General features: G+C 56.7%; 3 protein-coding genes across 18 annotated transcripts; 1 reads left to right on the forward strand and 2 right to left on the reverse strand.

Annotated features, from left to right (window-relative positions):
• Window positions 1–134: 134 nt before the first annotated feature.
• tcp11l1 (t-complex 11, testis-specific-like 1) lies at window positions 135–4533 on the reverse strand. Of its 6 annotated transcripts, XM_053886465.1 has the most exons (9): window positions 4274–4533; window positions 2903–3035; window positions 2721–2841; window positions 2410–2630; window positions 1723–1859; window positions 1230–1384; window positions 979–1160; window positions 736–908; window positions 135–669 (listed from the first exon to the last, which is right to left on the reverse strand). In XM_053886465.1, exons 1-9 carry the CDS (start codon window positions 4386–4388, stop codon window positions 428–430), a joined length of 1479 nt encoding a protein of 492 aa, XP_053742440.1. In that variant the 5' UTR covers window positions 4389–4533; the 3' UTR covers window positions 135–427. The 6 variants fall into 6 exon arrangements, with proteins under 6 accessions (XP_053742440.1, XP_053742439.1, XP_053742443.1 ...); XM_053886464.1 differs by having other exon boundaries at window positions 135–908; XM_053886468.1 differs by having other exon boundaries at window positions 135–908; window positions 2903–3031; window positions 4274–4422.
• Window positions 4534–4884: 351 nt separating this feature from the next.
• LOC128771207 (DEP domain-containing protein 7-like) lies at window positions 4885–8362 on the reverse strand. Of its 2 annotated transcripts, none has more exons than XM_053886463.1 (11): window positions 7652–8362; window positions 7382–7561; window positions 7069–7204; window positions 6772–6861; window positions 6321–6701; window positions 6127–6254; window positions 5917–6033; window positions 5710–5852; window positions 5446–5571; window positions 5293–5368; window positions 4885–5132 (listed from the first exon to the last, which is right to left on the reverse strand). In XM_053886463.1, exons 1-11 carry the CDS (start codon window positions 7716–7718, stop codon window positions 4954–4956), a joined length of 1623 nt encoding a protein of 540 aa, XP_053742438.1. In that variant the 5' UTR covers window positions 7719–8362; the 3' UTR covers window positions 4885–4953. The 2 variants fall into 2 exon arrangements, with proteins under 2 accessions (XP_053742438.1, XP_053742437.1); XM_053886462.1 differs by having other exon boundaries at window positions 4952–5132; window positions 5446–5852; window positions 7652–7781; window positions 7861–8362.
• LOC128771206 (coiled-coil domain-containing protein 73-like) lies at window positions 7536–18076 on the forward strand. 10 transcript variants are annotated; one of them, XM_053886455.1, is made up of 18 exons: window positions 7544–7848; window positions 10005–10042; window positions 10378–10506; window positions 12281–12352; window positions 12837–12908; window positions 13012–13047; window positions 13112–13186; window positions 13742–13780; window positions 14438–14573; window positions 14880–14959; window positions 15031–15150; window positions 15364–15423; window positions 15508–15612; window positions 16015–16128; window positions 16316–16475; window positions 16537–17270; window positions 17573–17625; window positions 17825–18076. In XM_053886455.1, the coding sequence occupies exons 2-18, from the start codon at window positions 10019–10021 to the stop codon at window positions 17961–17963; spliced, it is 2148 nt and encodes a 715-aa protein (XP_053742430.1). In that variant the 5' UTR covers window positions 7544–7848; window positions 10005–10018; the 3' UTR covers window positions 17964–18076. The 10 variants fall into 10 exon arrangements, 9 of the variants coding, with proteins under 9 accessions (XP_053742436.1, XP_053742430.1, XP_053742431.1 ...); XM_053886452.1 differs by having other exon boundaries at window positions 7545–7970; XR_008416601.1 differs by having other exon boundaries at window positions 7546–7970; window positions 17573–17682; window positions 17825–17955.
• The last annotated feature ends 7979 nt before the right edge of the window (window positions 18077–26055 follow it).

The raw sequence follows: 26055 nt of genomic DNA on the forward strand, positions 1-26055 counted from the left end.
GGACCTCTTCTGCGGCCCTGCACTGCTGTGCTGATGGACCACGCCGACTCCTCGCCTCTCGGTCACTCACATGTCAATGACCCGCTGCTCTCTCTCTGTTGTCCTTGGTCAGGAGTGCGTGACAAACCGGGAGCATCGTGATCATGTCAGGTTTATTATCAGGCAGCAGGTGCACACCGACACTGGTGAAGGGGTGAGTGCTGCGGAGGCAGCGCCCTCTCCGGGCCCGCTGCTGTGCCGCTGGACTGAGGGCTGGAGTGACACCACCAGAGAGGACAGGGCTGCCACAGGTGGCCGACATCATCTGAAAGTGAGCGCTTGGCTAAGCTGCAGTGCAGTGATGAAGGATCTCACATCTCTTCAATAGTGTCAGAGGCGGGATGGTGTTGTGCGGAGCGAGGGTCCGGGGACGGCGGCGGGACGGGACCTACAAGCCCTCCGCCGAGTCACCGGCTCCCAGTTCTCTCTCCTCTGACGGAAGAATCTTCTCAAAGATCTTCTGGTAAAAGGGAGCAAAGACCAGCTTATTGAAGTTGACCAGTCGAACGAAGCGAACAGCGATCTGCTTGAGCTCCTGGCCGACCGGGACCAGACCCCCGGGCAGAGCCGGAGGGGTCTTGTGTTGACTGGACTCCAGCGAGGCCAGCAGGTAGCTCTGGACTCGGGACCCTGGAGAGAAGAAGAGCCGTGTCATCGCAGCAGACTTGAGTGCCGCCACGCAGGCCAGCAGAGTACCCATCAGCCTGCAGACGGTGTTGTTGGGCTGCCCGGCGGCCGAGATCTGGCCCTTCAAACTCTTCTGCTGGTCAGCTGACCCAGGCTGGAAACCGTGCTGGCTCAGACACCCACTCAGCTCCACGCACACCTTCTCCCCGATGGTGGCCAGCGCCTCGTCTAGACTGAAGGACCTGAGGAGGACACAGAGCACAGTGGTCAGTCCGTGCACGGCCTCTTTGGCAGCGCTCCTGCGCTCCTCACGGCGAGTGCATGTCGGCGATCATGACACTGATGGTCTGCTTCAGGGAGTCCATCAGGCCAGGCAGTCCAGAGATGGAGTCTCCAGTGCAGGTGTAGACGATGAGCAGCAGCGACGAGAGGAGGACCAGCTGCTCCACCTCCTGCTGCATCTGCTGGAAGCGTCCCTGGTCCAGCAGAACCGTCTAGACACACACTTGGTCAGAGACTGTCGAGATGATCACCCAGAGCATCACAAGGAGCAGCGTCGTCACCTCGGGGAAGAGTGCGGCCGCGTGGTCCCACCTCAGCAGACGCAGGTACGCTTGGTTGTGGACGTCGCGAGGACCAAGAGACGCAGGTGGAGGTGAAGCCTCACGCAGACCCACCGACGTGTCCAGCAGCCACTTCTCAGTGTAGTCCAGAGCGTCTGCAAACGCGTGCGCGCGCGCACACACACACAGACACGCGCCTTAGCTATAACGCGCAGCAGCGCTTGCACCCGCTCAGGGAGAGATGGGGAAGAAAGAGGAGAAACAGCGCCACCTGCTGTTTCGATGGAGATCATGAAAACTTCAGGAAAGTCTGCTGTAACAGCATGACTCTGGACTATACGAGGTTCAAACACCAGCCTACCGACAAGCAGTGCACAATGAACAACATGAGCTCCTCAGAACAAAGAAGAAAAAGCATTGGAATCGCTGAGAGCTCTGTTGGGCCAGCAAGCTCACGTGCCGCAGGCCGCCAGACAGAGCACCACTGACTCACTGGGCTGCTTCTCCAGAAACTGCTGGAACTGCTTCCTCTCATACTCCACTGACTGCTGCATCAGATGAGGGCGGATACACTGAACGGCGAAGTTGGCGAGGTCCACTCTCATCAGATCCAGCACTGCGAAAATGGACCTGCCGGAAACCAGAGTCGGGTCAGCACAGTGAAGGTGATGGCCACAAGCTCAGAGTCAGGTCGGTCCTCAGAGACGCTCCAGCATTTCAGTCTGACCCAGCTAGCTCGGAGAGCGCAGCATTTCCACATGTATGGACGGGCTGCTGAGGTCCGAACCAGCAGAGGGCGGTGACGCAGTCAGGAGGCAGCAGTAGCCTGCAGACGGCCTGTACTGTACGAAGGGTTTTTGCCATGTGAGAGCATGGGACTGTGTGGAGCTGAGGCTGCTGTCAGGGCAGCTGGCAGAGCGAGGTGAGGCAGACACTTCTGTTTCTGACTGGTTCAGATGAAGAACATGTTGAGAACATCCCGCTGGAGACCTCACCACCTCGCCGGGTCAAGAGATGGGCGCTAAGAGGGAACCTGGCGCAGGTGAATGAGCATGGGCGCAAACGCCCAGTCACCAGTCTCTTGCACACTTGAATCTCACCAGAAGGTCGCGCGGGATTGGACCATCTCACCGCGCTTAGAGAGCCATCACATGACGTGAACAACATGCCAGACGTTCACCTGAGCAGAGGCACCGTGTCGTGGATCTCCTTCAGCTTGTTGACGTCCTCGTCCCTGCAGGGGGCACACATCACTGCCATCATGCCCACGATGGACTGGAAGAGGCCGCGGACGTCCAGCGCCCCGTTCTCCGCCTGCTGACGGATCAGAGGAAGGTCCAGGAGCTCTTCGACGCTGCAGCGGAGCCGCACGTGCCCGGGCTGCAGGAAGGAGAGCAGGATCTGGAGGAGACACCACCATTTGTCAGGCCCCCTGCTTCATGTCTGTGAGCAGGAGGATTCTTCCACAGTTTCACTGGCGTGACCTCTGACCTCTTTGACCTGGGCCAGCAACCACACGGCCTTGTCGTACTGGGGCGGACTCTCCTGCAGCTCCGCCTCCAAACAATCCCAGAATGCTTTGTGCATCACCTCCTTGACCCGCTGCTGGAAGCTGCAGGGTTAAGAGTCAGTTCGTGTCAAAGTCAGATGGTTCAAGGTGTTGGAGGTCTCACCTTCCCTCGGGGAGTTCTGCAGGCTTCAGCTGGAAATCCTGGTTGACCATGATCTCATGAGCAAACACCATGTTGCTGATGTCATTGGCCGTCTCCATCAGCTCGTCCACGGAGACCAATGAGGGCGGTCTGGCTGACAACAGACGCAGACGGGGAGGATGTCAGAGGGCTGCAGTCACACCGGTCACATGACCAAGGGCAGCCCACACAGCCATGAAAGAAAACATCTTCTGCCTCGTTGTGGACGCCAGGTCGCGGGGGCAGCAGCTCTCGCCTCAGCTCAGGATGGAGACGGGGAGATGCTTACAGCAGGTCAGGCTCAGAACCCGAAAAAGCTTGTTGTCAATGTCCAAAGTGAGGATCCCGCCAACTAGCAAAGTGCGTTGATACGTCGTATAATAATGAACAAAATAAACAAAGGAATATATATGAAGAATGTCGTGTCAGTTGTAAAGCACAACAGGGACAGGGACGTCACGAGCAGCAAAACAGACCCGACTCAATGCACCCGAACCGTCTCCATCCTCTGGAGCCTGTGGCATGGTTGCCGTGGCAACCCTTCTCCCTCAGACTCCAGATCTGGTTCATCAAACACTCCACCCCACAAGGGTTTTATGACGGGTTTTCTGCCACAATAACAAGAGGAGGAGAGTCAAAGTCAAAGTGTTGCCGCGTCATTACAAAATAAAGGAAATGAAAAACAAAATAAAATGAGCGGTAGAAATAGCAGATGATTCATATGGCAAAGTGGAGTGGTACGTTGCAGAGGTGAGTAATGTTTCAGGCAAGAGAAGAGCCCCAAATCCTTTGATCAAGTTCAGTCTGGACCACTTCCACACGTCCCCTTCAGAGGCATCATGCGCTCTGCTCGTCTCTCCGCTCTGACATTAGACCGACACTCGCCTGTGTGAGCCCAGGCCGGACACACCGAAGCAAGGTCGCCTGGTCCTGGGGCGGCTACTGACCGCACACGTTTGGTAAATCTGCTGTGGGGCCGGTCCCTCATGCGGAAAGAGGTGGGAGGCTAAAGACGGACTTGACCTTCGCCTGAATGAAGCGCACATCTTGTAGATGAGATGAGGCTGGACGGACCGCCTGGGTTCGTCCCACGGTGGGGAAACGTCACAGCAGCCGATGACGACACAAGAGACATTAAAGACATCCACAAAGCGTCAGCACACGGTAGGAAGAAAGCCAGGTCGGGGGCTGTCACACAACACAACACAACAGAAGACCCGTCACCTCTGAACAAGCAAAGAACTCGAGACAGGTCACAGACGATCCAGCATCAACAACGGTCCCCGGTGCCGTCGCAAAAGCCACCGAGCGCTGCGAGACACGCGGCGCGCAGCAGGACCGACAGCTCGGTACCTTGCGGGTCCCGGGCGCGGCCCGCGTCCTCCCGGTCCGCCTCCTCACAAGGGTCGGGCATCTTCTCCCTGGACTGCGCCGCTTCTGCCGCTCGCTGCTCGGCGTCGTCAGACATCTGTGCCGACCTCGTCACGTTGCGGCCTCAGTGACGAAACAACCCGCTCCGTCTGCAGCCGCGAGTCACGCCACACTTCCTGTTTTGGGTGTGGCTGAGTGACGTCACCCTCAGACGCTTCGAGAGCCGGCGAATGTGTCGAGATTTCATGTCTTTTCACCGTAAAGACAAAAAAAAAAAAAACCAAACACAGCGTCCTAAAATCACACATATGTCACGTTCTCCAGAAGCTGCCCTGAAAGCGCCATCACTTAGATCCAACCCAAAGACGGCAGGAGGGGCTTCCTCCCCCGATACACCTGCGTCCCAGGTGTCACCCGCCGGACCTCCCCACCTGATCTGGCCCGGGGAACCCAGACCACAGCCGGGATGCTGGAGCCAGACACAGACTCTTTCCAAGGATAATTATTCCCACGATATAGTTTTGACATCACAAAAGAGCGTGCAATGAATGCTTGACTCAAAGTGAATGGTCATCAAGAGCCGGCAACATCTGCACGGCCAGCCAGTTGAGCAGTTCAGCTCGGGGATGCAGAAACACCAGGAGTGGAGCTGCTCACTGACTCTAGAGGAGCCCAGACGCTGCGTCCCCAAAGTACTGGCTGAAGAGCTCGGGGTGCGCCTGGCGGAAGCTCCCCAGCAGCCGCTTCCTCTCCTTGCTGGACCTGGAGGTGTCCCGGTGGATGCTGCTGAGCAGAGCCCAGAGTTCCCGCCGGGTGGAGTCCACGTAGGTCTTGTCTGAGCCTAGAGGAGAGAGGTCGGAGCAGATGACGACAAAGGGCTGTTGCACCACTCCGCACTATCATCTTAAGCCTAGACTTCTGACGCTCAAACTACTGCTCATCTTGCTGCCATGGTCCAGGTCGGCGTTCACATGGTTCTGTCACTTGCTCCTCATGCTCACCAGCGGGACGCGGCTGCTTCTCCCGGACGACGTCCTGCAGTTTGTCGCTCACCTGTTTGTGCAGCTCTGCGGGGACCTGAGGGGCGAGGACGTTTTCTTTGAGGCAGACCCGGTGGGTTTCCAGAAATTCCCTTTCTCCACCAGAGACCACACCTTGAAGATGTCCTGGATGTTGCTGAGCATGAACATCACCATCAGCTCCTCCTTCTCTCTGGACAGACTGCCGCTGTGAAGAATGGCTCTGGAGAAACATCGCTTCACCGTCAGTCTGTTCTCCACCTGAAGAGTCACGGACGGACGAAACGCACCTTCTGATCTGGACTTCCACAAACAACACGAGGCGAAGCAAAGCTCAGTGAATGGAGACGCACGGTTCACCAGCGTGGCTGCGCTCCCACGTGGACCCGAGTAACTGACCTCCTTGTCCAGTCGGACCTCTCCAGCATCGGCGGCCAGGGCCATGAAGGTCAGCAGCCTGCGCAGCTCCTCCCTGCAGCCAGGTGGCAGCAGCTTCAGACACAGCTGCAGAGCTTCCAGCGCAGAGTCCGGCTTGGCCTTCACTGTGGACCACATGCAGGTGAAGCTCCTGTATGCCGCAGGCTCACGCCGCCAGCCCAGCCTCACCCAGCAGGTCGGTGATGGCTGCGTAGACGTCGGCCATGAGGCGCGGCAGCAGCGGCGCTCGCTTGACGCCGTCGTAGTGTCTGACCAGGAGCCCGAAGACCAGCGTCTTACAGTGAGCTGCCCAGGGAAGGTGCACACCGTGGCTCTCCGTCTTTGCATCACTGGCCCCATCTGGCCAGCGGTCATAACATTACGGCTGCACCCACTCACCTAGGTGGGCGGAGCCATCGCGCTCCTCTGGAGGGAAGCATGACGGCAGCGCTGCACTCAGCTTGGCCACGCTGTGGTCGGGGAGGAAGTCCAGCAGGTCCAGCGCCGCACACAGCCAGGCGTCGGCCCTGGGTTCCAGGAGAGGGGCTCCCGTCAGGGGCGCTGGCCAAACACGACCTGAGACTGGGACTTACTGGGACTCCCTGAAGGCCTGGAGGACCCGTCGGTCCAGAGCGCTGCCGCCGGGCACCACCTCAGGGTTCCTCTGCCAGACGGAGGAGGGGCCTGAGGCCTGGGTGCACTGCAGCACCCCCTCCAACAGGGGGAGCTCCACCAGGCTCAGCAGCCGCAGCAGAGTCTGCTCCTGCCAGGTCTCCTCTGCCACTGAGGAGAGGGAGACCTGTTCGGTCCTCCGAGTCACGAGTGGGGACGTGTCTCCGGACGGAGGCGCCGTGTTCCCAACACAGGACTCGGACAGACTGCCTGGACTCCGACTCTCCACCAGGGTGTCCTGCAGGGGGACTTCAGGGGACACTTGAGGGGCACGGACCTGCGCGCAGGACTCGTCGCGTGACCTGGCGGGAGAGGCGGCTTGGGTCCTGCAAGTCAACCTCAACTCCTTTCCGACGCGGCAGAGACACTGACCTCCCAGCTGAAAGCGTCCTGAAGAGCTTCTGGACCTCCAGAAGCCCTCCATCCAGACTGTCCACCGACAGAGCGTGATCCCCCAGGAACCTGGGAGGAGACGGCAGCGGGACGTCAGGACACCACAAGTGAGAGGCGGGTGACGCTGGCTCGGCTCCAAGAGAGGAGCAGCAGCAGCAGCAGCAGCTGAGAGACGGGGCGCTCCTTCAGGCCCGACGCCTCCACTGTGGCGGGGCCTGTTCTCCTCCCTCATCTGTGCAGCCCATCATTACGGCCCATGAGAGGCAGAGCTCTGACCTGTACAGCGCTGACTTGCTGTCCTGGAAAACCTTCTTGTCTCTGCCAAACACTTTGGTGGTGACGGACTCCAAGACGCGACAGTCCAGCAGAGCCTGACACACACAGGCCAGCGCTTCACGAGGGAGCGCCGCTCCTGACGAAGATGACCCAGAGTCAGAGCTCCAGCACAGGCAGCAGCAGAATGAAACACAACAGGACGCACGCAAGTTTCTATGGAAAACTCCAGTAGCAGACAAAGGGGAGGCGAACCGTGACCACGTGACCGGAGACCAAGCTCCCATCACGGCTGTCCATCGGCAGCGCCACGCACCTTGAAACTCTCTGGCCACGTGCGACACCACCTCGTCCATGACCTCTGACCCCGGGAAGCAGTCGCTGTGGGACCTGAGCAAGACTCGATGGCGTTTGGCGGTGAGAGAAGTCCTCAGGTGAGACAGCAGCTCGTTCCACAGGCAGGTGAAGCGCACGGAGCTCACGGCCGCGCCTGGGGCTGAGACACGCGCACAGACCCACCAGCCTGAATTCTGCGGACACAAACCCACAACAACGACACGCGCGCGCGCACACACACTACACTCACGCTGAGGTCGAGCGCGGAGTTTCTCGGCGAGGTTGAGCGCCGCAGCTCTCTCTCTGATGGAGGACATGGCGGAGCAGGTGGAGGTGCGCAGGCGAGATTAATCGAACCCCGAGGACGGCGCTTTACACCACTGGGGGGCGACAGCGACCTATTGAAGGCGTTTGTGACGAGCCAACTTTGGGGAATATTCCATCAAAGTAAAGCCATACTCTTCTCTGCCGTCAGTGTGTTATCGACTTGTTTTCCTCGATTGTCTGGTTGTTTAAATAGGAAGGGAAGCTACAGTCCAAACACTGCAGACTTGACCGAGAGAGAGGCGGTGAGTGACGTCGAACGCCGTGCTCTGCCCTGCTCCCCCGCGTCACAGTCGGTGCACGTGTTGTCGCGTGTGTTCTGCCCGCGTCTCCGTCTGCGCGTTGTTGCTGCTGCCGCAGCTAACGGCTGAAGCTAGCTAGCTAGCTAGCTGGAGAAGCGGCGTTTGCTCCGTGACTTTAGTTTGGACGGAAAACATCCCCATTTTATTCGCTAACTCCTCAATGGGCGGTTCCGAATGGGTCTCAATTCACTTCAAGTGTGAAGTCAAGTACGAAAGACGAATCACTCCGCCGTCCAAGCGTACGCGCGCGCGCGCGCGTGTTGCCAGCTTCTTCAGTCTCATCAGCGGCAGCGGAGGCTTTTGACCAGCAGGTGTCTCTCCCCCCGCTCAGTCCTGCCGTGGGGACCGCTGCATGTCGGCCTCTTCAGGAACCTTCGCTGCCAGCACAGCAGCAGCAGCAGCAGCTTCACCAAAGCACTTGACGCGAGGCGCCTCTTCACATGCACAACACTCCCCTCCAGAGTCCTGTGGCGCTGCTCACCAAGCGCTTGGAGGGGCGCCATGACCTTGTCTTCAGTGGGAGGCCTGCGGTCTCCCCGGCACGGAGGTTTTCTTTTGACAGCGTTTTCTCAACTTGTGTTTCACGTTCTCATTGAGATTGATCCTGTGGCTGAGTAGTGAACATTGCTGCTTGGAGTCAGCTCTGTTTCTTGACTCCACTCATGGCCAGGTTCCTCCACCTCTGGCTGTCCTCGGCTGTTGTGGGCTGGCTTCTCTGGTCCCGTTCACTCTTTGGAAAGGTTTGTTTCTTCACTTGGAATGTTGTCCCGCCGTTATGCTTTTGGATCATATGGATTTGAGCCTGTTCATGTCGGTTGGTGTTGTCATGCTCCAGACATGCTATTTCAGGAGCTTGTGTCATTCAGGCTTCGGGATTGCGTCAAAGACAAACAACTTGGACGAAACATCTGTTTGGGAAAAACAAAGATCACAAATGCATTATTCTTCACAGTTCTCCGTTTCCCTTAAAAAACATCTCTATTTTTCATGTTTATTGTCCATGTTTTTGGGGGTTATTTCAGCAAATAGGTATTGTAAACAGGCGAAGATGGACAGGTGAGCTGTGCAGCGCGTTTGACTGACAGTAACACTCTGAGTCATGACTCATCCAGGTGCCGTTAATGATCAAGGAAGTCCAGGAAACCCCGGGGAAGCTAGTGACTCGCTGTCCACCGCTGTACAGGTGGTGTTGAGGTTTCATGCTGTGGTGTCAAACTTGCCTCCTCTCACTCGGGCAGCGGCGTGGCCCCACGAGCCGGCCTGTAAGCACTGCTCTCCTCCCGCCGCGGCTCAATCTCCTCTGGTGATTGCATTTGCCACCACTTTACCGCCTCACACCGTGGCGCGTGCGGGAGCAAACTTGCCCAAGGGTAATTCCAAAGCGTTCCCATTAAACGGATGGAGGTTCTTTTAATTTAAGTCCCCTGGTTGCTGAGCGAGGGTGTTTAATGTCCGCTCAAGTGAAACGACACAAGTAAATAAAGAGATTGTGGTTCACTCCCTGGGTTCCCTCCCGCCTTGCCTCGGGTCAGCGTGTGGCTTTACGTTGGTCGCTGCTCGCAGCAGGGATCATTTCATCCTCCGACATGACTGATGTCTTCAGCCAGAGGAGAGTACGTGTCTCCTACGAGGAGCTCAGTGGCTGGCGGAGCCGCCGCCGCTCGCCGTCCGGCCTGTGTCGTCCTCCAGACTGAGGCGGCAGAGCGGAAAGATCCGTGGGCCAATTAAATAAGTGGCATCATTTGAGAAAGAGTGGGGCGGCGGTGACCCCGCCACTGCGGATGGCTCCTCTAAATCTGGCCCCGACGTGAAGAGACGCGCCTCCACGGCCATTAGGTGAGATTGCGGTGGGTGAGGAGGCACTAATGCGCCGCAGCATTAGCACGGCCGTTGAATTGCAGATGAGCCGCTGATTACAAGGTCGCGGGCACAAACGCTTCCATTAACCTTTTTGACCCAACTCTTCTTGATGAGCAGATTGTGGAGGCGCCATGGAGCGGAGAGGCCACGCCCCGGTGAGTCTGCCTTTCACTCCCTCCTCTCATGATCCTGACTCGCTCACTCGATTGTGTTTCATCAACCAATGAACACTTTTCATTGGACGCGCGGAGACTTCTTTGTGTTTGCTGTGCTTTGCTAGAAGAAGAGCGTGTGTTGTTGAATTTAGTTATCCGAAATATAGCTTGATATTGACACTGAAATGTCTTTTCTTCGAGTTTTCCTTTCCTCCTGAGCAGGTTGTTGTGTGTCACGCCCATGAGCCGACCTCTCCTGACATGGAGTTTGAAGAGCTCTTCCCAATCGTTTTGAGCATGAGACCGCAGTCTGATCGTGTGACTTGTCTCCTCAGACTGGACCAGCTGAGACTCCGGCCGAGTTGTCGCCCGGCTCTGCCTCGGAGGGTGCTGGGCTCTTACTCCACCTGCTGGAGTATAAAGCTCAGCTGCTGGAGGCCGTGGAGGAGCTGCACATCCGCAGGGTACTGGCCTCATCGTCGCCTCACTTCTCTAGGTTTTATCTGCTCACACTCATCCAACTGCGTCGCATCACCAAGAAAAAGAACTGTTTAATAGAAACGTCAAAGGAAGGTCACCTTCTTCATGAAAGAGTGGTGGAAAAGTGAAAAGACAAAACTGAACCGACTGACTTCTGATCTTGAGGCAGTGCTGAAACACCCGCTTGTTGTCTGGTGTCATGTGGCAGTGTGGAGCGAGTGTGTGGCAGGAAACTATTCCCTGCAGCAGTCTTGAAGCTTCAAACGGGGTGTTGGTCGTTTGTTGCCACTTTACTTTTATTGTTATTGTCGTGTTAACTGGCCAGCGAAACAATGGCGCTCCATCAGCGCGCTGCTCCTCGGGCACTCGCCAGTTACGGGGCCGGGAGGTGAAGACCAGGGTGATGATGGCGCTGCAGCAGCTCGTGCTGCTCCACTCTCTCTGTTTAATAGGTCACATAAAGCTGCCTCGTAAGACTGCGCGCCGATCCACTTCCACGTTTAAGGTCATTGCTTTCAACTTTTCAACTCGGGCTGTTTGGCAGCGACGCTCAGCTGGAATGTTTAGTGGGGAAGTTTTGGCTTGAAGTGGAGGTGATTTAAGATCTTGTTCAGGAGCAAGGGCTGGAGCTTGTGTTGCAGATTTATATATATTGTGTGCGCAAAAAAAAAAAATGTTCTGTCAACATGTCAGTCGACCGAAAGACATGAAGGAAGGAGGTGAAGGATGATTTGGGTGAGGAGGAGGAGGAGGAAGAGTGGGAGAGGTGAGCAGGAAGTAAGCCGTGCCAAAGTCTGGAGACTGCGGCGGAGAATGTCACTCCACCTGGGACCCGGACATGAAACTGTCTCGCTTTCTGCTCTGGTACAAGACAGCAGGTTTGTCGTCCTCCAGAGACTCAGATTGAAGCTTCCAGCGTGGTGCCGATGGTGTGGCTGGATGGATGAGACCTGGTCTCCTCTCACCTGTGTGGAAGAAGCAGACCTGCATCCCCTCTCCAATCCAAAGCTCCACATGGGACGGCCTGTAGCATGAAGTCCTCTGTCCAACCTCCTACACCTGGATGGACAGTGCATGGTGTGTCCACCTCATAGTTATCGTCTGTGTCCAGTCTGGCTCAGGAATGTCTCGCGCGGTTGCCACTCTGAAGTTCATCTTCGATCCTGCTCCTGTTCAGAGCGTAATAACAAGCCTTTAGAGAGAGAGAGAGGGTGTGTGTGTGTGTGTGCGCGCGCTCCAGAATAATTGCTGGAGGGGACAGCTCTATCTCCTCTGCCCTCCTTCTCGCCGCTGCGCCCTGCTGCTAGCTCGCTTTAATGGGAACTTATAAAACACGGCGAGAGTTCACCCGCTCCCACACATGAAAAGTGCTTGTGGAGAGAATTGACTTCCGAGTGTCGGCGAGAGGGAGGATCACACCAGTTCTCCACAAACATCACCTCCCTTTTAATGTCATCCCAGGCTCCTACAGAAGACACGGCAGAATGAGCAGAACGGTTCTTCATCTCCGTGTGGATCAAGTGTGCGCGGGCGGAGAATGTGCTGCAGAGGCCATTCCTTGGTTCCTGCTCAGCCAGGAATGTTGTCAATTCCTGCCTCTTTTGAGTTGGCCGGCGGTCAGAGGCAGTCGCATGATCAATTGAATGATTTCATTAGACGGCTGCCGGTTTCAAATTCAGATGGTGTGACAGAGTGAGACCCTGCGCCCGCTGGAGCCAGAGAGACTGTCTCCTGCTGATGCCCCTCTCTTTGTTTCAGGATGCAGAAGCCCGCTTTGAGGACCAGATCAGTAAAGTGATTCTGGAAAGACAGGAACTGGAGTGGGAGAAGGTGAAGACTGGATCATCTCTGGCTCAAACCCTTCCACAGCGTTTCTCTCTTCAGCATGTCCTTGGCCATTGTGAAGTGTTTTACTCACCGATCCAGCTGAGGCCAGGTCGCGGGGGCAGCAGCTGAAACTAAACAAGCCGAGAGTGAGAAGCTCAGGCTTCGCCTTCTCTCACGCTCTAAGAGCGTCCGGCCTTTGGCTCACTCCAAAGCTGGTGTCCACAGGTGAGAGGAGAGGTCCACCTCATCCTTCACCTCACTTGTGAACAAGACGCTGCGGTCCTTGAACCCTTCCACCAAGACACGGTCTCATCTCCAAGCCGAACAGGGCTTGGATCCCTTCTCTGTGGGACTCTTGTCTCAGTGACAGAGACAAGTCGCAGATCTTTCCGCACACAAAACAGTCTGAAACCCCCAGCTGTCCACTTGTCCTGCCCGAGTCTTCAGTCTTTGTCAAAAGACAGCTCTTCTGATGTGTGTCCTGTAGGAATCGCTCCAACATCAGATGAAGACTGCTGCCAACCAGCACGTGGACTCACTGGCCAAAGTCAGGAAGCAGGTAGAGGTCCGAGCTGAGCAGCCACCGTCCTCCTCTCATTCGCTGATATCTGATGTTGACCACTTCACAACCAACCACCCGGGCTGACTGTGTTCTGCTCAAGCTGCATGACAGAGTCAGGAGCAGCGAGGAAGAGAAGGTGTGAGGCTGATCCTCGGGCTAGACTCGTTCCACCTGCAGCTGACGTGTCGTCGTGTTGTCAGGAGAAGCTCCAGGCGCTGGCTGAGTCGATGGAGAAGGAGGTGACCAACTTGAAAGAGGAGCTGAAGGTGTTGCAGGTACGACCGTGCCCCCACGTCTCCGGGCCGGCGCTTCACAGCCCCAACCCTGACACCAGCGCTGTGACAAACAGCCGGCCCCACGCTCCGCTGCACTTTACTGCCTTTATTGTGACCGTCCCGACTCTTTTTGATATTCTATCTGCCGGCTGGTGTTTGCTTAGCCGGGGCCCGGCTCGCCTCATTCCTGTGTCGCGCTCCGCTAGCTTTTTTAATTGAACACTTTCTCACATCACAGGCCGCTGGCTTTAATTGAGGCTCTGCTCTGAGAACCTACAAAATATGAACATGTCTCTGCAGTAATGACCTGTTTAGTGCACCTGCGTGTGTTCAGTTCTCCACCACAACAAACCTGAAATGGTCTGAAGTGCGCAGTCGTACAGAAGGGGTTCTGTGTTCTGGTCTGACAAGTCTCTGCCAGCCCTTCCCCCCTGGTCAGCGACTGTGCGCGAGGGACACGGCCTCGTGAGGCCCTCAGAGCTTCGGCTGTCGGTCAGCCGAGCGCTGACCTTCCGTGCTCCTCAAGTGAAAGTCTGATCTCCCTTTTCCTTTCAGCTGATCAACTACAACTTGGAGAAGAGGTCCGGTGAACTGGTGAGAGCTTTTCCACTTGTTGACAGAAGTTCAGAGCAGGAAGGAGGGAGTGGCGGAACAGCTCATCTGAAGCAACCGAGAGGGAGAGTGGCGGCACAAATTCTCTATTAAAATGCTTTATCGCAGCGCCTCGCTCCGTTTAACCCTGGACACCACTGCGAGGGAGTGACGGGGTGCGGGGGCGGCAGTGAGGGGGGGGCAGAAGAATCTGCTACAGACAATCAGAGTGGGAAGACTGTGAGCAGCGATAAAGTGCTGCCAGCCGTGAGTGGACTTGGTTTCTCTTCAAAGAAGGGAGCCTTTGTTAAACCTGGCTGTGCTCACGTATGAGTGCAGATCCCTTCTGCTGAAGTTCAGTTAACGCTGGAGCCCCCGCAGCTCACTGCCATGCAGGGATGGACTCCAGGTTTGGAGAGTGCTGGCCAGCACTCAGGGACAGAGGGGACGCCGGAGCGGGCGAGTCCAGTCTGAGATAGTTAGGGCTCACTTGCGAGTCAGACGCCTTGGACGTCGGGGCCTCGGGTCCAAAATGAAGTGATTTTACCCGCCTCTTCTCTTCATTCTCATCTCCTGTCGTGTCTCTGACCTCCAGATGATGCGGGAATGAACTGCACTTTTGACTCGGTCGATCCAAAACACATTGACATTCTGCCGCAGGAACAGAAACTGGCCCTGCAGTCCAAGTCCAAGGAGACTCACCTGAGCCAGCTGGGGGAGCTGGAGAAGCGCTTCATCGCTCTGTCGCGACAGTGTGCCGTGGTCAAACAGGCTCATGGCTCTCTTGAGCAGAAAGGTAGGAGTCCACAGTCCTCCACAGTTAGTGGAGTCAGAGGTGAACAAGTGGTGGTCTCTTGACCCATCAGATGCTTGGAACTGCCCTGACAAACACAGGCAACATGGAGCGCATGTTGCAAACATCAGAGAAGCTCACTTCTGTGGAGCTTCTGCTCACGGGGCCTTCACCAGTGTAGCAACGTGAAGGAAACAATCCACGGGATTATTTGTTTTGTGAGCTCACACCACACTTCCTGAGAGGCTCAGAGGCGTGGAGGAAGTCGGACCAGACACCCGCCCCCTGAGCCTGCTCTTCTGCCCACAGTTCAGGAGGCCATGATGACCAACAAGAAGCTGACGTCAGCCAATGAAAAACAGCAGGCCACTCTCCTCTCTCTGACCAAGGTGCAAGCACAATGCAGAGTGCTTTACATCAGAGCTGCTGTGACTCGCCGGCTTCTTCTGCACTGTCACAGGAGCTGGAGGTCCTGAACGGTCGTCTGATGGTGAGCCGGACGGCTTCGTGCCCGCCACACTCTCGCAGCGGCGCGCTCCGCCAGCAGCAGATGCAGCAGTTGCAACTCAAGATGAACCAGGTAGATGATTCAGGGGCCGTGTCTGTGTGAGGGAACAATCAAGCGTCCGCTCCGTCCTCCTGTTTTGTGAACCAGAACTAGTCACTCACGTCTGGATCAAATGAAAGCTGACCATGTGACCACGTGAGATGCAGTGGTGGTTTGATGGAGGAGTAAGTGGTCATCCTCTTGGTCATGTGATTCTTTTTTTGTGACCTCAAACGTGTTGACCAGCAAGCTGAAGTGAACAAGACTCTTCAGGAGGAGAACCTTCTGATCAGAGCTGAGAAGCAGGTACCTCCTGGTGCTCAGTGAGAGCTTACGTTTCTAGAGTCTTGTAGCTGTACCTGTGTATGATGATGAAGAGTCCACGTGCAGGAGGTGGTGAAGGCCATGCAACAGACCCAGCAGCTGCTGCTGACACAAACCCAGACCGTCTGCCGGCTGGAGCAGGAGCTGCACGTCCAGGAGGAGCTGTTCCAGGTGAGAGCCTGTCTTCAGCCATGGTGTCAGGAGGGGCCGGCCCGTCTCTGGAGAGCCAGCGTCCTTCATCTGGACCTTTCCTATTCCATAACATCACGGCTGGTGGAGCTGCTGGACCATGTTTCCCCTCGGGGATCTTGTTCATGAGTGAGGGCGGGCTTCAGTCGTGAGGACACAGAGACAGGAACTTGAAGATGATGTTTATGATGAGCTCCTAGATCTGTTCTGACTCCTAGTTGCTCCTCTCAGTCCTTCATCTCCAGCCCCACATTGGTGGAATGAGATCGGAATTAAAATGGCACAAGCGTCGGATTTGTTTTGAGTCGGACCTGCTTCTCCTTCCTCCTCAATAAACACAGGGTGTTGCGTTAAGAGCCTGACGGGTCGTTCATTTTTCCGCAGGCGCTGCAGCTGGAGCACCAGCTCCTGTGCCAGAGGAGCCGTGCCACGGAGGAGGAGGAGCTGGCCAAGCTGGCGGGGTCCTGCTCCGCCGCCCGGACTGCCCGGCCAGATGAGGTGAGGGGGGGCACCAGAGGTTTCTGAGCCACATGAGTGCAGAGCAGCGGGTCCCAGGTGGCGCTGCGGTCCTACGTCGTCTGTGGATAAGGCTCAGTCGAACATGGCGGCTGCTGGAATCCAATGGAAGAAATGGCATCCGCAGCGAGCTCAAATATGACGACTGAACTTGTTCCTCTCCGCCCAGACGAGAGACTTGAGGGGAGATGTTTTCGTGGGACCCCCTGGTGATCCCTGCCCCGTCTCTGGAGACGCTGTCCTCTGTCAGGACCCGGGCGCGCTGGAGCCCAGCGCCTCTGCTCAGCTAGCGTCGGCCGGAGCCGCTGAGGATCAAACTCCGCCCTCTGGTTCAGTCAAGCGCCTTGTTTCTTCCCAGTGTGTCTGCTCTGATCCTGACTCTGCCCTCAGATCCACTGACCTCACCTCAGTGTCAGACACCCCCAGGAGAAGGCTCCTCTGCACCCGACTCTGAGGACGACGGCACGTGTGCGACCGACCTGCAGGTGGTCGATCTCATTTGTTCCTCCCAGCTCAGCGTCAAGGATCTGGCAGCAAGTGGTGGAAGTGAAGATGTACCAGATGGTGAAAAAGCAGAAGAGGCTTTTAAGGATGACGGCGAGGAGGAGTCAGAGCAAGCGGATGTGCCTGCTGTTGCTGCTGCGGCAGAGACGGGAGACGTGACTCTTACCCAAACAACTGATAGAGCTGCTGCAGGAGAGGACTGTGGCGGCAGGAACACAGATCCACTCATGCAAACAAACGATAGAGCAGAGGGAGCCGGAGACGAGACGCCGGGGGCTGCAGACGCTGCTGTGGCTCCAGATGATTCTGCTGAACCCACAACTCGGTCCGTCCACTCGCTAACCAGCCACCAGCACGTCCTCCAACCAGGTGGCTCCGCTTCGGGTCAACGGGCGGTCGACGCAGCCCAGATGACCTCTGCGACCCCAGAAAACCCAGAAGGTCATGGCGAAGCTGACATACACAGCGCCACTCCACAGGGGCCGCAGCATTCAGAGGCCCATGGAAGCGACGCGTCCACTGACCCCTCAACCTGCCGGCCGCTGGCACCAGCCCACGCCGAGGTCCGCTGGAGCCCGTCCGGCAGCCCCACCGTGGCGTCGCCGCTTCGGTGCCTTCAGGTAGAGTCGCCCAGCCCACTCACCCAGCACTGGCACAGGCCTTGAACTGACTAGTGAACAGGGCCCTGGGAAGGAGTCACGCCTGAGGCTGCTGCGTCTTCAGGTGTGACTGGCTTCTGTCTTCGCAGGATGTTTCCAGCGTCAGATATTAGTCCGCTGTAAACTCTGCTGGATCATGTTCCACACGGGTGCTGGCTGCTTCTCGTCAGCGCGGCCCGACTTGAGATCTGTGAATGGCTTTGAAAGCAGAACCAGTCGTGTGTCGGCTCATGAAAGCTAGCGTTCCCTCTCTCCTCTGGCAGGATGCGTCCCCCCGCGCCGACTCTTCAGCTCCAGCCGCTCCGGCGCGTCCGGGGTGAGTCCGTCTCCCTGCACCACAGCTGGCACAGCGCGGCTGGCGACGCCTCCAAAGGTCACTTGTCTGTCCCGTGTTTTCACCTAAGAGTGACGCCTCTGAAAACTGGAACCTGTTTTGTCGAGAAACAACTGTGAAGGGTGGAGGGAGACGCTGAAAACATGCGCCGTGTTCTGACGCCACATTGTGCTCTTCTCAGCGGATCTCCAGCTCTGGGCTCAGACTCTCAGGAGAGACGGGTCCAGCAGAGCACTCTCAGTGCCCAGATCTGCAAACTGGAGCAGCTCCTCAGGGCAGGGAGGCTCCGCCTGCCGAAGCCAAGACGCACGGACCAGTGAGCCTGCGCCGCTCTCCTACCGGACGGTTGGATCAAAAACATCTCCCCTCAAACTGCCCTCAAATCCATCACACGCATGAGCCATCAGTGGGTGGGTGAGAGGGTGAGAGAGAGAGAGGGTGAGAGTGAGGGGGTGAGAGTGAGAGGGTGAGAGAGTGAGAGAGAGGGAGAGAGAGAGAGTGAGAGAGAGGGTGAGAGAGAGAGTGGGTGAGAGAGAGAGGGTGAGGGGGTGAGAGTGAGAGGGTGAGAGAGAGGGTGAGGGGGTGAGAGTGAGAGGGTGAGAGGGAGAGAGAGAGAGTGGGTGAGAGGGAGAGTCATCCACCCATCCAAGGCTGTCTCTGAGCGTGGTGCTGTTCCTCCTGACGTTCCTCTTGTGAGCGACGGCTGCTGTAAACACCAATAAAGCTCTGTAAACAAGGGCTGTGACAGCAGCCGGTTAATCAGCCATTAACACTCGTTCATATCAAATAACACAAACCTGCTGCTCCTGACTCAATTAGCAGTCCAATTAACAGGCGTGTTAATGAGGCGCTTGTTAACTTTATGTCCCGTGTGAGTGGAGACCAGCTGCTCTAAGAGCTGCTGCTGCTGCTGCTGCTCTGGGTGAACACATGAGACCAACAGTGACGACAAGTGGGTGAACACATGAGACCAACAGTGACGACAAGTGGGTGAACACATGAGACCAACAGTGACGACAAGTGGGTGAACACATGAGACCAACAGTGACGACAAGTGGGTGAACACATGAGACCAACAGTGACGACAAGTGGGTGAACACATGAGACCAACGTAGACGACAAGTGGGTGAACACATGAGACCAACAGTGACGACAAGTGGGTGAACACATGAGACCAACAGTGACGACAAGTGGGTGAACACATGAGACCAACAGTGACGACAAGTGGGTGAACACATGAGACCAACAGTGACGACAAGTGGGTGAACACATGAGACCAACAGTGACGACAAGTGGGTGAACACATGAGACCAACGTAGACGACAAGTGGGTGAACACATGAGACCAACAGTGACGACAAGTGGGTGAACACATGAGACCAACAGTGACGACAAGTGGGTGAACACATGAGACCAACAGTGACGACAAGTGGGTGAACACATGAGACCAACAGTGACGACGAGTGGGTGAACACATGAGACCAACAGTGACGACAAGTGGGTGAACACATGAGACCAACAGTGACGACAAGTGGGTGAACACATGAGACCAACGTAGACGACAAGTGGGTGAACACATGAGACCAACGTAGACGACAAGTGGGTGAACACATGAGACCAACAGTGATGACAAGTGGGTGAACACATGAGACCAACAGTGACGACAAGTGGGTGAACACATGAGACCAACAGTGACGACGAGTGGGTGAACACATGAGACCAACAGTGACGACAAGTGGGTGAACACATGAGACCAACAGTGACGACAAGTGGGTGAACACATGAGACCAACAGTGACGACAAGTGGGTGAACACATGAGACCAACGTAGACGACAAGTGGGTGAACACATGAGACCAACGTAGACGACAAGTGGGTGAACACATGAGACCAACAGTGACGACAAGTGGGTGAACACATGAGACCAACAGTGACGACAAGTGGGTGAACACATGAGACCAACAGTGACGACAAGTGGGTGAACACATGAGACCAACAGTGACGACGAGTGGGTGAACACATGAGACCAACAGTGACGACAAGTGGGTGAACACATGAGACCAACGTAGACGACAAGTGGGTGAACACATGAGACCAACGTAGACGACAAGTGGGTGAACACATGAGACCAACAGTGACGACAAGTGGGTGAACACATGAGACCAACAGTGACGACAAGTGGGTGAACACATGAGACCAACAGTGACGACAAGTGGGTGAACACATGAGACCAACAGTGACGACAAGTGGGTGAACACATGAGACCAACGTAGACGACAAGTGGGTGAACACATGAGACCAACGTAGACGACAAGTGGGTGAACACATGAGACCAACAGTGACGACAAGTGGGTGAACACATGAGACCAACAGTGACGACAAATGGGTGAACACATGAGACCAACAGTGACGACAAGTGGGTGAAGTTGCTGGAGGGTGTGAAACAGTGGATGAGGAGGAGAGCTGCTCTTCATTACTGCTCACTCTTCTATAGCAGAGTCAATAACCCCAGCGCTGACATTCACATTCCAGCAGCGTCTGCCGGGCCCCAGTCCTGACGCCGCCCAGGAGCCAGGCCTGTTCCCGACCCAGACACCGGCAGCACCGGACCGGAAGAGTGCGAGCGGAGAGCAGAGCGGCGGAGCAGGAGCCAGACACGTGACCCGACGCCTGACATGAGCCCGACCGAGCAGTAAGACTGGTCCTCCGCGCTGCAATAGCAACATGACACAGCGGTGAGGAGACCCTGGGCTTCACCGTCTCACCTCGGGAACCATGGATCAGTCTGCAGCTGTCGTCTCCAAGGTTCTGCTGGATCATGAACCGAGCCTTTGTGAGGCCGCCGGAGGCCGACGCGAGCTTCGGGATCAGAGGAGAAGGACGACGGCTGGATGTTCTCGCCCCAACACTTGGATGGCTGGTCCTGCTGAAGAGAGTGTGACGTCCTGATGACATGGACGTGCAGTGTTGACCCCTTCAGACGCTTCATCCTCTCACAACAGTCCGAGTCCCAGTGGTCGGGACCAAAACAAGTCCTTGCTTCACAAGAGGCAGCTCTTCTTCCTCAGAAACCCTGGACCAGCTCCTCAGTATCGGTGCCTCCAGTGACGCCACTAGATGGCGCTGGCGTTTGCCCCACAGATGGAAGCCTTGTCAGAGTCACAGCGGGTTCCGTGCCTGGACACACAGAGCTAATTCTGTTCAGCTGTTTTTCTCCAGGTGGATTGGAAACCAATCGCTCCCATCGGGTCCGGTGTCTCCATCGTGCTGGATCCTGGACTTGGGCCTGGCCTGTGACCTCCAGGCTCCAGGTCGTGGTGCTCCTGAAACTGTGCAGACAGCTTCTCGTGACTGTGACCTCAGTGGACTGCTGAGGTGCCCGGGATGTGGGGCGTAGCACCTTCTGGTTCTGCTGGCTGACATGAGTCCTGCTGAACTCTGTCCTGAAGGGAACATTGGGCTCTGGGCTGAGTGACTGTTACTGAGTTACTGCGAAGCCTCACGACGACCATCACTGTGTGAGTCCATGCGTGAATCCAGGTGTGAGTCCATGTGTGAGTCCATGTGTGAGTCCATGCGTGAATCCAGGTGTGAGTCCATGTGTGAGTCCATGTGTGAGTCCATGTGTGAGTCCAGGTGTGAGTCCATGTGTGAGTCCATGTGTGAGTCCATGTGTGAGTCCATGTGTGAGTCCATGTGTGAGTCCATGTGTGAGTCCAGGTGTGAGTCCATGTGTGAGTCCATGTGTGAGTCCAGGTGTGAGTCCATGTGTGAGTCCAGGTGTGAGTCCAGGTGTGAGTCCATGTGTGAGTCCATGTGTGAGTCCATGTGTGAGTCCAGGTGTGAGTCCATGTGTGAGTCCAGGTGTGAGTCCATGTGTGAGTCCATGTGTGAGTCCATGTGTGAGTCCAGGTGTGAGTCCATGTGTGAGTCCATGTGTGAGTCCAGGTGTGAGTCCATGTGTGAGTCCAGGTGTGAGTCCAGGTGTGAGTCCAGGTGTGAGTCCAGGTGTGAGTCCATGTGTGAGTCCAGGTGTGAGTCCATGTGTGAGTCCATGTGTGAGTCCATGCGTGAATCCAGGTGTGAGTCCATGTGTGAGTCCATGCGTGAATCCAGGTGTGAGTCCAGGTGTGAGTCCATGTGTGAGTCCATGCGTGAATCCAGGTGTGAGTCCATGTGTGAGTCCATGCGTGAATCCAGGTGTGAGTCCAGGTGTGAGTCCATGTGTGAGTCCAGGTGTGAGTCCATGTGTGAGTCCATGTGTGAGTCCAGGTGTGAGTCCATGTGTGAGTCCATGTGTGAGTCCAGGTGTGAGTCCATGTGTGAGTCCAGGTGTGAGTCCATGTGTGAGTCCATGTGTGAGTCCATGTGTGAGTCCATGTGTGAGTCCAGGTGTGAGTCCATGTGTGAGTCCATGTGTGAGTCCATGTGTGAGTCCATGCGTGAATCCAGGTGTGAGTCCATGTGTGAGTCCATGCGTGAATCCAGGTGTGAATCCAGGTGTGAGTCCATGTGTGAGTCCATGCGTGAATCCAGGTGTGAGTCCAGGTGTGAGTCCATGTGTGAGTCCAGGTGTGAGTCCATGTGTGAGTCCATGTGTGAGTCCAGGTGTGAGTCCATGTGTGAGTCCATGTGTGAGTCCAGGTGTGAGTCCATGTGTGAGTCCATGTGTGAGTCCAGGTGTGAGTCCATGTGTGAGTCCAGGTGTGAGTCCAGGTGTGAGTCCATGTGTGAGTCCAGGTGTGAGTCCAGGTGTGAGTCCAGGTGTGAGTCCATGTGTGAGTCCAGGTGTGAGTCCAGGTGTGAGTCCAGGTGTGAGTCCAGGTGTGAGTCCATGTGTGAGTCCATGTGTGAGTCCAGGTGTGAGTCCAGGTGTGAGTCCAGGTGTGAGTCCATGTGTGAGTCCATGCGTGAATCCAGGTGTGAGTCCAGGTGTGAGTCCATGTGTGAGTCCAGGTGTGAGTCCATGTGTGAGTCCATGTGTGAGTCCAGGTGTGAGTCCATGTGTGAGTCCATGTGTGAGTCCAGGTGTGAGTCCATGTGTGAGTCCATGTGTGAGTCCAGGTGTGAGTCCATGTGTGAGTCCAGGTGTGAGTCCAGGTGTGAGTCCATGTGTGAGTCCAGGTGTGAGTCCAGGTGTGAGTCCATGTGTGAGTCCAGGTGTGAGTCCAGGTGTGAGTCCAGGTGTGAGTCCATGTGTGAGTCCAGGTGTGAGTCCAGGTGTGAGTCCAGGTGTGAGTCCATGTGTGAGTCCAGGTGTGAGTCCATGTGTGAGTCCATGTGTGAGTCCAGGTGTGAGTCCATGTGTGAGTCCAGGTGTGAGTCCATGTCCACTGTCCACTGTGGGACTTGGGGGTCTCCACCCAAACGTGGACATGTGATTTCCAGGCTCCAGGAGGGAACCCTTCCTCTCAAGTCAAGCACAATGCTCCAGTCTACGATGTGGAGTCCAGCTGAGCTCCACGGTGCCATCCAGTGGACACACATTGAAGGGGTCTTTGGGAAGCAGCTGAAGTGACTTGTCAACATGTGACTCCCTTTTGCGACTGGAGTTCGTCCCAACATCTGAAGCTCAGCTGGCCAATCGCAACGTGACTTGGCAGTCACCTGTGGACTCCTCCCACCTGCCCCAGCACCTGACTCCTCCGCAGCTTCTCAGCCCCACGTCTCAACCAGCGGACCGGCACCTGACCCCTGTCTCTGGTCAGCTGCTCTGGTTAGCTCTGGTTTTTGCGACCGTCGTGTCTGGTGCCTTTGATTGAAAGGTCAAAAGACACCTCATTTGAAGAAGGACGTCTGAGGACCTGGACCTCCAGGTGCCCGGGTCTTTCAACTCTGACCCTGTGATCATCAGATGTCCTCATGAAATGTGGCTCTTCTGAGCCGACCAGTGTCCTGCAGACTCAGCCGACAGTCCAGACCTCTGGCTGAAGTCTTGAAGCGTGGAACTCAGAGAGACCTCAGAGAGACTGTGGAGGAACCAGAGCAGAGATGTTTCACGCCTCACCACTGATGAACGGCTTCTTCTGTTATGATTCCATTAGCTCCCCGCAGTCTCTGCTGGAGCTCCTGCTCCTCTGTGGGGCCCGGCTGCAGGGGGCACATGAGTGACCCCGGGTATGTCACGGGGTCACGACCTCAGAGATCGAGAGTGACTTAACGCCGGCTTCACCGTCTCAGGTGGAGCTGCACCGTGAAGAGCCGCGCTGCTGGTGCTGGTGCTGGTGCTGGGCCCCACCAGTCAGGTGGCGGTGTTTTCCCTCCAATATTTGGGGCTGGATGATTGATAAGGTGTAAGTAACCAGGGGGAGGACGCCATGATGCTGGTGGTGCTGTGGTGATTGACGACGCTCTTTAATGACCTGTCAGATGGCGGGAAAAATGAGCGGCCGAGAGGTCACATGACTGGGCCGCTGCTCTCCGCTGAGCGCGGAGTCTGGAGTCACAGTGAATCTGGCAAGAGCAGTCCTGCTGGAGAGTCAGAAGAGCCGCCGCCGCCGCTCTGACTCTGGCCGTCCAGGTGGCGCTCCACCGCCGCTCTGACTCTGGCCGTCCAGGTGGCGCTCCGCCGCTGCTCTGACTCTGGCCGTCCAGGTGGCGCTCCGCCGCCGCTGCTCTGACTCTGGCCGTCCAGGTGGCGCTCCACCGCTGCTCTGACTCTGGCCGTCCAGGTGGCGCTCCGCCGCCGCTGCTCTGACTCTGGCCGTCCAGGTGGCGCTCCACCCCCGCTCTGACTCTGGCCGTCCAGGTGGCGCTCCACCGCCGCTCTGACTCTGGCCATCCAGGTGGCGCTCCGCCGCCGCTCTGACTCTGGCCGTCCAGGTGGCGCTCCACCCCCGCTCTGACTCTGGCCGTCCAGGTGGCGCTCCACCGCCGCTCTGACTCTGGCCGTCCAGGTGGCGCTCCACCGCCGCCGCTCTGACTCTGGCCGTCCAAATGGCGCTCCACCGCCGCCATCATTCCCCCGTCAGCACTTTTGTTATTAAAAGTGCTGGAATGTGACGGTGCTTCATCACAGCAGTGGGAGGTGTCTGACCCCCTCACACACACACGCACCTCCCGCTACAACAACACAGAAATGAAATCCAAACACACCGAGGCGCCGTGGTGAAGCCGGCGAGGAAGACCACTGATGAAGGTGCCTGTCCTGAGGCTTGTGCTTCACTGGCGACAGGACGCTTTCACCGGGTCTTCTCCGGTTCGGGAAGCCTCTCTCCTTCCCGGGTCAGATGTTCCAGATCGGGTCTCCCGTCTGGGTCCAGTGCAGTGATTTGTTGCTCCGACTGAAGCTGCAGCCAGATACCATCATGGAGGAGTGGAGCGAGCCACCATCCATCTCTGCGAGGCCCCGGCACCAGCTGACCACACGTCTGAGTGGACAGGAAGCTGCTCCAGGCGCTTCCTGCCGAGGCGCCGGGCTCCTTCTCTGCTGCGCTGACCGAGCCTCTGTCTCTGATCCTCTCCTCCGCCTCGCCTTGTTCCTTTCACTCTTGTTGAACAAAAGTGTTTCCAACTCCTGAGCTCCGAGGGTCGGGATCCGTCTCTGTCTCCAGGTGGCGCCGCAGCCACGCCTCCTGGCCTCTTGGCCTGGAGCCACGCGTCCGAGCCTGATGTCCAGAGCTGAGGTGGCCGCAGACTCAGGCGAGGTCTTACCATGACGCATCAGCCAGAGGAACAAGGAGGATCCTCCTGCTGCAGAAAGGCTTCAAAATCTCAAAGGAACCAGAGCTGCTCACGTTCGGCTTGATGACGGTGGCGCTTTCATCTCACACCTCTCCGAAGCCTCTGAGTTTGAAATGCAGCCGTGGAGACCTCGGCCTGCTGGGAGAGCTTCCTCAGGTGCTGCAGCTTCTGAGCTGGGTCCCAAGTGTGAGGCAGGTTTGGCTCCTCCTCTGGTGGCCAGGTCATTCAGAGCAGGATTTGGACCACATCAGCGAGTGTTTATCCACATGCTGCGAGCTCCCGTCAGCTGACACGCCGAGGCTCCTGCTGCAGCTCCGCCAGCCGCCAGCGCTGAGTTGAATCCAGGGTCACGGCTTGTTGCGGCCAGCGGCAGACTAGATTTCCAGATGGTGAAGTCACCATCTATCTCTGCTCATCAGCCTGAGCGAGATCCAGCCCGGACTCCCACGCACACACACACACTCACTCACTCCGGTGTTTGTCTTCCTAGCTCAGTGAGGACCTCTCACTGCCGTCACCCTGTCCCCAGCCTCCCTCCCTGGACCTCACCGTCTCAAACACCTGGCTGAACTGAAGCCTCGCTCTGAACACAAGTGGAGCCCAGTGACCCGGCTGTTTGGTTGTTCAACCCTCAAACTGAGGCTTGACGCAGCGAGGACCTGCCAAAATGTCCTCACAAAGCTCATACAGGTCCTCACACAGACAAGAACAGTCCAAGAAGACAGGCGTGC

This window comes from Synchiropus splendidus, chromosome 14, assembly GCF_027744825.2.
Source record: "Synchiropus splendidus isolate RoL2022-P1 chromosome 14, RoL_Sspl_1.0, whole genome shotgun sequence".
In the NCBI taxonomy this organism is placed as follows: domain Eukaryota; kingdom Metazoa; phylum Chordata; class Actinopteri; order Syngnathiformes; family Callionymidae; genus Synchiropus; species Synchiropus splendidus.

Coding starts and splice junctions, on each gene's coding strand:
- LOC128771207 (XM_053886462.1), bottom strand. CDS start 7,718: ATGTCCTCCATCAGAGAGAGAGCTGCGGCGCTCAACCTCGCCGAGAAA. Junction 6,862..7,068: donor AGCAAGTCAGCGCTGTACAG/GTCAGAGCTCTG, acceptor GTCTCCTCCCAG/GTTCCTGGGGGATCACGCTC. Junction 5,369..5,445: donor ACATCCAGGACATCTTCAAG/GTGTGGTCTCTG, acceptor CTCGCCCCTCAG/GTCCCCGCAGAGCTGCACAA.
- LOC128771206 (XM_053886455.1), top strand. CDS start 10,019: ATGGAGCGGAGAGGCCACGCCCCG. Junction 12,353..12,836: donor AGGAACTGGAGTGGGAGAAG/GTGAAGACTGGA, acceptor TGTGTCCTGTAG/GAATCGCTCCAACATCAGAT. Junction 13,781..14,437: donor AGAAGAGGTCCGGTGAACTG/GTGAGAGCTTTT, acceptor ATTCTGCCGCAG/GAACAGAAACTGGCCCTGCA.
- tcp11l1 (XM_053886464.1), bottom strand. CDS start 4,388: ATGTCTGACGACGCCGAGCAGCGAGCGGCAGAAGCGGCGCAGTCCAGG. Junction 1,385..1,722: donor GTTTCTGGAGAAGCAGCCCA/GTGAGTCAGTGG, acceptor ACGCGTTTGCAG/ACGCTCTGGACTACACTGAG. Junction 909..978: donor ATCGCCGACATGCACTCGCC/GTGAGGAGCGCA, acceptor TGTCCTCCTCAG/GTCCTTCAGTCTAGACGAGG.